General features: G+C 29.5%; 1 protein-coding gene across 1 annotated transcript; it reads left to right on the top strand.

The window, feature by feature from the left end:
* Positions 1 to 1,001: 1,001 nt before the first annotated feature.
* Positions 1,002 to 7,635, top strand: LOC145334410 (C-type mannose receptor 2-like). The gene is made up of 14 exons (XM_080179863.1): positions 1,002 to 1,033; positions 3,791 to 3,840; positions 4,020 to 4,058; positions 4,173 to 4,237; positions 4,400 to 4,460; positions 4,539 to 4,637; positions 4,837 to 4,901; positions 5,212 to 5,296; positions 5,385 to 5,426; positions 5,628 to 5,756; positions 6,001 to 6,096; positions 6,230 to 6,303; positions 6,874 to 6,967; positions 7,468 to 7,635. Exons 2-14 carry the CDS (start codon positions 3,798 to 3,800, stop codon positions 7,470 to 7,472), a joined length of 897 nt encoding a protein of 298 aa, XP_080035989.1. The 5' UTR covers positions 1,002 to 1,033; positions 3,791 to 3,797; the 3' UTR covers positions 7,473 to 7,635.
* The last annotated feature ends 3,682 nt before the right edge of the window (positions 7,636 to 11,317 follow it).

Here is an 11,317-nt window from a genome sequence, read left to right as displayed (position 1 = left end):
TGTAGACATAAACTCTAAATCAGCCAAAAGGATAACAGTGGCAGAACAATCCGGCCATGGTATCGGTTTATGTTGTGTACAGATTTTGGGAGGAAAGGGTATCATTTCTCATTTCATTCACATTTTAAGTCAGCTATAAATAGTTACATTTCTTAAAATAAAGTTTTTCTTGGGTAAATCAAATATTCCATCAAAAATTACATTGTCAAAAATTTGTCATTTGTATTATTTGAATGGATTGCAAAAAAGTAAACAAGGGTATTTGTCTGGAAGAATTTCTTATACAATTTTGACAAATTATGGGGTAAGTTTTTCCATCTAGATATATTATATTTATTTTTTATTATTACATTGGGCACTCCCAAACTAGTTTTTTGGGAAATTCCCAAATTAGCTTTCTCTGCAATGCGTGTTGCAAAACAAAGTTTTTAAAAAATATCAACCAGTTGAGTATTTAGATATATTCTATCTTTTAAGGAGTCAAGAACTAGGTAAGTATTGATTTAGTAATTGTAAAGTATGAAATTATGTCCTTATATAAAAAAGTAATATTGTTTTTGACTGAAGCTTAAGATTTCAATAACTACTGAACTGATTGAGCCTCCAAACTTAGAAAAGCTTCTCATAGGTTCTGGGATGATTATACAGAGCCCCTTGATGCTAAGGGCGCAGTCACTAGTGTTTAATATTTCACTAATAATATTTTGTCTCAGATACAAAGGAATTTAACCCTTTTTCGGGGAGGTTCCCTAAAATCCATATTATTTGGGAGAAAGAAGGAAAGGCAAAGTTGTTTGACATAAATCAGGAGGACTCATTCCTACACAATGGCATAGACTCGAAATAAAGTATTACCAAACTTTACCAATAAACTGTAAAGAGATATGATAAATATACAACCAAAATAACAAGTTAATGTTGAAATTCAAATCCTTCTCGTTCCTTCTTGAATATAAAATGAATTTGAAAATTTTGAAGATATATTTTAATTTCCTTATCAGGATGATGTTTTTATATGTCGTCTTTATAACAGGTTATTATATTATGAATATATTTCTTAAATTATGTATATAAAAAAATATTGTACGATAATATCAAATTAAATTAAAAATAATTTATTTTTTATGTTTTTTTTGTTCCAAAATGATCCCTGCATTAAAGAAAGAAAAATGTGTGTTTTGTTTTACAAAGCAGACTAAATATATTATGATAATATACAACGTCTCTTTGTGAGTTCATATTTATAATATTGATTTTTATAAATGAATTAATGAAAAAATATTTGTTTGAAATTTGACTAAATATCATATCGTATAATTTACTTAACCCTTTTATTTAACAACCTTTGTTTTTAGGTCCTTTTTATTTAAATATTTCAAACAGCTGCCCTTTTTTTATCTTTAAAGTTAGAAAAACAATTTTTTCAGAAGATGTTTATCTTTATTATTTTTTATATTAGAAATCTCAAAATTTATTAGCGGAACCATTAAGTATTTTGAATTTGGGCTGTGGTAAAAAATCTTGATAGTGGACATAAAAATGCACATGAAGCTCTCTAAATTTTTTTTAGGATTATTTTTTTGGGGGGGGATATTCACCCCCCAATTAAAAAAACTGTTTGAGGGGGGTAAATTTTATATGGGGGGGGGGGAATAATCACCCCTTTACCCCCTCCCCTTGGACGTCCTTGTAGTTGTTACAAAATGGGTGAAATTGCACCACAGTTCTGATCCCACAATGTAAAAATTTCAAGTTAGTTTGAAACAGCATTTTGACACTCCGAGTATCATTTTACCCACAAACCTGTCGCATAACTCTTTTTTTTTATTTGAATCCTAAAATAAAGCTTGAACGTCTTTGATTTTTTTATCCTTATATAAAAGTATCATGATAACTATTTATCTATTTGTCTGAAAGAATCTCGCTAACTGCTAGACAGATATGGTTTTTCTTTACATTAAAGCTTTTTATATGTCCTGGCAATGTTTATAACTATTTTGGGAAGGGTGCCTCCACCATATAAAAATTGCTCCTGAACAAAAAATAACCCTCTAAAAATTTTGAAAAACAATCATCTTAAGTATAGTTAGGACTCTCCACCCCCCCCCCCTCCCCTCCCTATCCCCAAGTGCCCCTAGAGACTTTAAGGGTACGTAGCCGATAGTCCTTATATAGAAATAATGAGATGTATGTATATCTGTCTGTAACAAAGGAACTCGCTATCCACTGAACAGATATAGTCCTTGGTTTTTTTTTTGTAAAACTTAAATTAAAAAATGGAGGGGATCAAATTCTAGTGCCCCTAATGAGCGCTGGGGGCGTAGTTGCTTGTTTTAAGTATGTCAAGCATCATTTTAAAATTAAAAAGAAAATAAATGTTTCAGATAATAACAACCCAACAAATTATGTCTATAGCAATTTGATCAGCTGATTGGTTTGAATACTAGATGTTTTTTTAAGTAGCGCAGCTACTCTAAATCTAGGGGATAAATCTAATTTTGCTTAGAATTTACTTTCAGGTGTTTTAAACGTTGTAAATTGAAGATTTTATTTTGATAATTAATATTTTACAACAATATCTGCTATAAACTGTGAGTAAGTTTGATAAAATTACGTTTTTTTTGCAAGCTTTTTGGAAAATACTTAATTATTTTTATAATTCTGACAAAATAGAATTTCTGTTTAAGTAAATAACATAGCCACAAAAAGGTTTGAGTGGTTATTGAAATATTTTATTACCATTCTTAATAATTAAATAGTCGTTAACTATGTTTAATTTGCATTTTTAAAAAAGACAAGTAAAATATCCTACTTTAATGCTACTTTTATGAAGTTATCTTAAACCTTTTCCAAAAGTTTATTTTATAAAACTATTTTATTTTCCATAGATTTTATTGATTATATAGGTTCAAAATATTAAAAGTATTTTTTAAAGGCTATAGATTAATTTTGATTAATTCCGATTTTTAATTTTTTTAATTTTTTTCAAATCTAAAAGAATATGCATGTCTTTTCAAAGAATAGATTAAATAAAAAACGAAATTAAACATATTCAGGCTATCAAAAAGCAAAAAATATTCTTTTTTACCATTAAATCGCAAATATTTAAAATCATTAGATTTTAAGCTTATTTTGCATGGAAACACATTTTTTCAGTTATTTCTTCTCAACAATGGATCTTAAATGATTATTACTGAAAACTTTTATGAAAATGTTATTAACAAAAACTTCAAATAAAGGAAATAATTGCCGTTTGCGAAAATGTGTGCAAAAAGTTGCCAATATCTCGTTAGAAGGGACTTAATAGATTTTAATTCTTACTGCTTACGACTCAGTGGACTATAAACTATTAGAAAAGTATCACTTTAAGGTGAAATTTTGAGGGTCAACTTTTTTTCTTTTAAAATTCGCAGTGCCTACTGCCGTGGTTTCTTATTCACCTGGAACCTGAAAAGTGCATGAATGTACCTAAGTTTACTTTTCTTGTGTCCTACAAGCAATTATAGTTTATTACCAATTGGTGAATAATTGGCAGGCAGGAAACTATTTAGTCAAAGGTAGTACTGGTGCCTGTCAAAGGCCTTGCCATGGCCAACAGTGGCTTTAGTAAGCTTATTATCGATTTCAAAATTTTTTATGTGCCAATTGAGAAGTCATTTTATTTTTAACTGTATTTTTCAATGAGCTTAAATGAGAGTTTAAATCCCCCCATCCCCTCTTGAGAACATGTTCAAAAAAAAAATAAGTTAACTTGTATATCATTGCTACAAATTTTTTTTTTTTCTTCTAGAAATTCAATGTTGTTGTTGATGTTTCTAAGTTTACCCAGCCTAATCACAGGTTAACAGTTATTTGCTTTAAAATAATTCATGTTAAAATTTATTTAACAAACATTCAACATCCAACATGTTCAGCAAAAACTTTTAAAAAATTTACACAATTCTAATTTAATTTTTTTTTGATAAATTATAACTTTTATTATTTTTTATTACAATTACTTAATTCATATTTTTTTGTAGCTTTATGTGAAGATGGTTGGACTGGGTACCAAGCCTCAGGTTTTCAAAATGATTATAAAATGTATTCTGTATTTTTAAAAATTACTTGACTGCTTAATGAACTTTTGGTCATTTTATGAAGATAGAACAAATCTAATTTTTATTTAATACTAGGGTCTTGTTATAAAGTCTTACCACAACAACTAACCTGGGAAGAAGCCAGAAACAAGTGTGCAGGGAAAACAGTAAAAGTGTCTGACTATGACGTCAGAAAAAATTAACAATTAACCAATGAGAGGCCGCTATATATTTTACCATTGTGAATACTGGCTTCTCAATGGTTAATTGTTAATTTTTTCTGACGTCATAGTCAGACACTTTTACTGTTTTCGTGTGCAGGGCTAGCAACAAATTCAAGAATTGCATCTATTCACAATAGGGATGAGAATGAGTTTGTAATAGGTCAGTTTTCTGATTAATCAAGTTTGATTTGTATGAAACTGTATAATATTACTGAATTATGTATGTTAAATTTCCTAGAAAATTTGCTAAAAGATTACAATGGATATTCTGGTTTCTGGTTGGGAGCCACTGACATAGACAATGAAGGGAAATGGGTTTGGGCAGATGGTTCAAGAGGTATAATTTGTACTCTTTCATTTTTTCTATTAGGTGTTCATTTTATGCATGTCAATATACTTTTGATAATAACAAAACATTTGTTGGATAACTTGAGATAATTTACTTTTTGGTAGCTGTAATTTCTTTTTAGATTAATAAATCACTCCTGCTTAATCAGATTTTACCTGTTATTTATGCGTATTTTCTTTGATTTTAGTGAATTATTTGGATTGGCATCCTAATGAACCAAATAATTATAATGATGATCAAGATTGCGCTGAGGTATTTAGCAAATTTTGGAGGTTTTTTTTAGTAAAAATCTTTCCTTAAACATTACAAAATTTCTCTGTGGAATGATTGTTTTGTTGTTTTTAAGATCTTAATAGATGTACAATCACACGGTACATGCAATATACTACTTTTTACTGTACATGATTTCGTGTGTCCTACCGTTCCTTCCAGAGCTTTTATGAATGTTTTCATATTCAGTTATTATTTTTCTGCTAATATCAACTTCCATTACACATATACTACTTTATGTTCAAAGACCCATCTTTCACTAATTTTTAAATCTGTTCTTTTTATTGGAAAGTGGCGTAAATGGCCCTCTGATGACTTTTTCAAGTGGAATGATGCAAAATGTACAGAAAAAAATCCTGCTGTTTGTAAGATGCCAGGTGAAAATGTACTTTATTTAAGTTTAACCATTTAAAAAGTTTTTCGAACTAGTATGATATTTTATTCTTTGTGTTTTTTATTATTTAGCAATGAGTTGTGGAAGTGGTTGGACTGAAGATCCAAGGACAGGTCAATTCTTAGTAAAAAGATATGTAATTTTCTTTTAAATAAAACAATCCAATTATTTAGGCGCAAATATTAATATTGAAGGTTTTGCTAAAGTTTAGTTTAGTTATTGTTGACATAATAAAATCTCTAAAAACACTTTTAATGATTACCGCTGTTCATTTAAGTACCAATTATTAACCATTGAGTGTTTTCATTTTATAGGCTCATGCTACAAAATTTTAAACCAAAACTTAAAATGGGAAGATGCTAGGGTTGGATGTGAACAATTGGCCAGAAATTCAAAACTTGCTATTATTAGCTCATTGGAAGAAAACAATTTTGTTATACAAGGTAAGTTTAGTGTTTTATAGTGATACATATTTTGTCATATTTCAGAACAATTTATTGGTGAAATCATACACTGATTCTTGAGGCTAATACTATATCAACTTCTAGCACTGCACTGTAATAGATATGGTTCTCATCCACTTTTCATTTCTCAAGTTTAAAAAAAATTGTGTTTGATATAAGAAATTTCAGTGAATTAGGTCAGAAATAGAAATAATACATTTAATCCAGTTTTATTTCCATTCAGAACTGTTGATGAAAACCAATTTGAATGATGGATACTGGATGGGTGCAAATGATATCCAAAATGAAGATACCTGGGTCTGGGTGGATGGTACTGAAGGTATAAACATTTCAGTTATGTATTATTTATCACTAAAGGAGAAGAACTATCTAAGTTCAATTTATGTAATAAAATGGGAAGATTCAAAAATAGCATAAATGTGGATTTTTTATAAAGAAATTATTCTGTTTAGTACAATTCACAGCTTGGCAAGTCAATGAACCAAATAATTTTAAAGATGCTATAGGAGATGAAGACTGTGCTATGGTAGAGTGTTTTTTTTGATGATTTAAATACAAATCATAAAATTAATCATATGTATATTTTAATTCTTAAAATTGTTAAAGACCCAGTTCACAAATAACTTTTAGAGCTTGACCCATTTTTTCTTTAGGTCAACCTATACAAGTACAACTAACAAATACCTTTATGAAATAGGTCAACCTAAAGCTTCCATAGGTCGACCTAAAAATTCCTGAGGTCAACCTATGTCTTTTGTGAACTAGGCTCTTGACTAGGAAAAAGTTTATTTTCATCTGCTAAATTTCTGGACAATGATGATAAATATCCGTTATTTGTTTACAATAAACAGAAAAGGACAAGGGTTGGGCTGGATACCCGGATATTGGTATTATCCTCTAACTATGTACTCCTATGTACTCTGGCCGCGGTGTTCGGCACCCTTGCCTTCCTAGCCGCAGCGCTCGGCCCCCCTGGCCTGCCTAGCCGCAGCGCTCGGCCCCCTAGCCTATAACCTAACTTAACCTAAAATATAGTTTTTTAATATTTGGTATTCGGCTGTGTATTGAAAATGACTGATACCTTTGCATATATCAGTGGCGCAGGTGGTCTTCCACTTCAAGTTTCCAATGGAATGATGCTCCTTGTGATGGAAGATATGGATACTTTCCTGCTGTTTGTCAAATTTCAGGTATAAACACACATATCAGAATTGTATTTGTCCCTATTTATCTATTACCTAAAGCTTCAATCGTAGCAAATGGGCGCTTAGACCCCCATCCTATACAGAATCGTTCTTATAGCTATATGTACACATTACTAGCGGCTACACCCCTAGAAGCCTCTAGGGGTACTTAAGTTGGGAGGAGGAAAAAGTTGGTTTTAAGAATACAAATTAATTAGGGTTTATCAATTATTGGGAGGGTGCAGATACCCTTCCCCAAAATAGGTAAAAACTTTCCCTTGTTCTATAAAAAGCTTCACTGTATAGGAGAACTATATTAGTTCAGAGGTTAGTGAGATCCTTTGCTACATACAAAAAAAAGCTTACTACTTTACATAATAGGATAAAAAATTCTAATCAAAGATACTCTTTGGCACAATTAAAAATATAAAAGCTTCTGCATGATATGATCATTATATATACTATTTAGTTTAAAATATTCAATTTTCATTATACTATTATTTCAGCATAAATTGAATGGAAGCTTCAACTGAGAAGGTTTTCTGCCAATGTATCACAATACCCACACACAAAAGTTAAAAATGTTTTCATAAATTACAAGTTTTTTATCATTTTTAATATTCATAACATAGTTTTCCAAAAATAAACAGTTTCAAAAGCAATGTTCAAATTAAGAGAATTATATTTAATATTGTTGCTGTCACACCGCTATTTACCAGCATAAACGACAATACTGGTAGAAAACTGATATAACAAGGATGACAACATCCATAAAAGCAAAGCTATGAAACGGTAGGACAAACGAACATTAACACTTGAACTGAATATTCAGATTATAAATGAATAAGAGTCAAAGCAAAATTGTAAGTAAATTTGTTAAAAAACTGCTAGATACAGGATAATGTTTTTTGACATACTTACATTTTTAGGACTTGATTATAGAGTTGCTTCGCTTATAGTATTGTACTTTGTTGTCCCAGGAATCAGTATACCAAAAATCAGAACAATCGGAGAATTAGATCACATAAAAATGTGTTGTTAAAAAAGTAAAAAAATTAACATGTTTCAAATGGACGTGCGGACATTCTGGTAATGATTATAAAGTTGTTATTTTCTAAATCGTACCTAAATACTTCAGGAATTACCATGCAAAGTTTGAAATCGATAGGACAATTCTAACATGCCTAACTTAACGAAAAATATATCCGTTTCAGACGGACCGACCCTAATTATAGAAAAGCTAAAACCTTTTTTTCAATGCATTTGTTAAAAATGTCGGTGGTTTGTCACAACAAAATTAAAAAACAGACAAACAACGCAATTTTAAATTGGTCTTAGAATAAAGGAACATGGTTATCTAGTAGACAAAAACAATAATGAATGTTAATAGTTAGCAGGGCGCTGTAGTCATCAGCTACTTTTGTGACAGGTCAAAAAGTGCTTGTAGTAAGCTCTGTTATGAGGAAAAAAATAATTAATCTTAATAAATTCTAAGGATTTTTAAACATTTTCATGGATTTAATTGGATTTGGTTTGCTTCTTTATAAAAGAGTCATATGAAACATAAATTTTTTTAACATTAATTTCCACGCAACTTATCGAAAGTAAAGATTTACTAATAATAAGATATTTAGTTAATTAATAATAGAATTGAATTGTATAATGTTATAAACACAATTTGATGGATAATGCTAAAAAAAATATGCGTAAATGCGTCAATTTATACCATATTCTTACTTTTACTCCCCCCGCCCCTCCCTCCTCACCACCACTAAATGCGTCAAAATGCGTACGAGAAAAACTTAATGCTTACTCAAAGTCATTCAGGGAGGAAAAGTACAATATAAGATAATTATTCTAAAACCCTAACTTCCCAGATATATTGAGTCATTCAGAATTAGAAGTATTATTTTGAGGAAGATTGATTTACTGTCCATGTGAAATATCCCTGCTTCCCTGAGGCTTCTGGTGCTTTTTAAAAGAATTCTTGGACTGACGCAAAAGCTCAGTTGTTGTTAAACCGGTGAGATGTACGCACATGCGTTACAATAGCGCTTCTATCATAGTGTTTTTTTATATTACTTTTATTTAATTTATTAACGTTTTATTACACTTTTTTTCCATTAAGATCTCGCTAAACACATATTCGATTAAGATAAAATTGTTAAGATTTTGTGTAGTTATAATGTCATGATACTAGACTTAAATATATTATTGAATTTTGATTGGTTACCTCATTTAGTTGAGTGTTCAAACGTTTCCACCACTAATTGTAATCTACAGAAGGGTTAATTTTGTGTATTATTATAGGGGATGTGCATAACTTTATCGGCCATTGTCTTATCCCTTTAAACCCTTGTTGTTATTGTTGTGTCTTTCATAGACATAATTGTCCTTGTTGTTGTTTTTTTAAAATAAAAAAGCCTTAAAGCAATAACGGGTTATTAGCCCAATGTTCTTCCTGTATTGATTTCAGGGAGGAGGGAGACATTGGACTGGTAATTATACTGGTCCCCAAAGTTTTATCAACACAATCTTTTATTCGTTGGCTTAAAAGCTTTGTAGACTTTAATTCAAGACAAACTAGCAATTTTCAAACTTTACCAAGAATTTTAAGGTTTTTAAGGTTATTTTGTTTTTCGTAAATTTGGGTATACATCAATTTATCATCCATTGTCTTATCCTTTAAAATACCTGAGGTAGATTCTTTAAAAAATCCTTCAAAATCACATAAAAAATCAAAATCTTATGTTATTAACCCTTTTTATGATTTTATTTAATTTTTGTGGATTTTTTATGCGATTTTGGAGGATTTTTCACCAAAAAAAATTGTGCCTACCCCGCGAGCAGCAACCCTAATTTTTTTTTTAAAAATCCACCTCTACTTTTTTTATAACAAGAACACTTATGCCCATATGTAGTGCAGCAATAATAAGCCAATATTAATCTATGTAATACAGTGATATTTTATTAAGGAAAACTACTATTTCTCTTTACATATTAAAGCATTTTGGTCATGAGATTATTCATAAGAAATATTATTCATTTATCTTTTATAGCAGCTGAGTAAATCATATCCTTGCAGTAATTTGATTAGGATTGATTGAATTTATGAAATATTGAATTTTAAGATTAAGTATGTATTACATTTTAATATTTCATAATAATTGTCCATAAATAAAACAATAGACATTATTTTAAACAGAATATTATGTTATTTTCGAGGAAGCTTCGTGTATGTTAGTGGTTGTTTGAGGCTATTAGCAATCATCCACCATCTGGGATAAATTCTATATTAAAATCCTATTGTAAAATGTAGTAAGTTTTTATGGGTAGAAGCCTAAGGTTTTAATAACTACCAAAATGATTAAGTTTTCTTTTTTTAGTAAAGATCGCTTATGTCCTGGGATGGTTTTAGGAAATTTTTCTAACCCCTACTTACCCTTTTGAATAAGAGCCCTAAGATTCTTTGAGTTAGAATTACTTATATCAAGTAAAAATTGTTTGAATATAATTACAATTGTGTTTATTAGCCAATTATTGACAATTTAATAACCTAAATATAGAAAAGCTTGGATTGATATAACCAGACCACAAAAAACAGAACTAAGTATTGTATTAATTTTATGCCCTAGAGGAAATTCAGCTCTAAAAGTGTACATGTTAAAAAAATGCGCATTTATGTCCATAACATTTACAACAGAAAAGTAAAGCAGAATATAACAAGCAAAATTAAAGGACATTAAAAAGAATTTTATGGTTTAAATAACAATTTTCCAAGAAAGCTAATTTTTTTCTATTTTTCTGTTTTCATCTATTATAGTGGACTAAGTTATGTTTTTGCTGTCTTAAATAAACATATATGATAAAAATGCTATTTTAAATAACATATTATTATCTTATTAACATATGAAATAGCAACAATACTGAAAGAATTTACAAAAAAGTTTGAAAATTAAAACAATATTTTAATATTAGTTTACATGATTTAAAAGCTATTTAAAATTGAAAAGCCATAGTATAACTTTTATATCCAAAAGTAGATCAGCATTGACAAGCTAACACATCTTAAATTATATGTAATAATTAAAGAATAAAGATTGAATTTTAGGTTTGATTCCTATTGACATGTGGGGAGGGGTAAAGGTTTGATTACCACATCCAGCTATTTTTTTTCTTTGAGAGGGCGGTAGGAAATAAACTTAACCCCCCTTCCAAAAAAAAACCTCGTGTTTTTTTTTCTTTAGAATAGGAGGGGTAGTACCCCCCCCCTCAAATAAAAGTCTTGAAAGAAGTTGGTATTAATGCAAATCTGTCCACAAAAATACATTGTTAACTTTTATCTGGTTAGCAAAT

The sequence above is a fragment of the Acartia tonsa genome, chromosome 12 (genome assembly GCF_053477335.1).
Source record: "Acartia tonsa isolate MP-2025a chromosome 12, ASM5347733v1, whole genome shotgun sequence".
In the NCBI taxonomy this organism is placed as follows: domain Eukaryota; kingdom Metazoa; phylum Arthropoda; class Copepoda; order Calanoida; family Acartiidae; genus Acartia; species Acartia tonsa.
The sequence above is the reverse complement of the archived record's forward strand: the minus strand, read 5'-3'. Positions and strand labels throughout refer to the sequence as shown.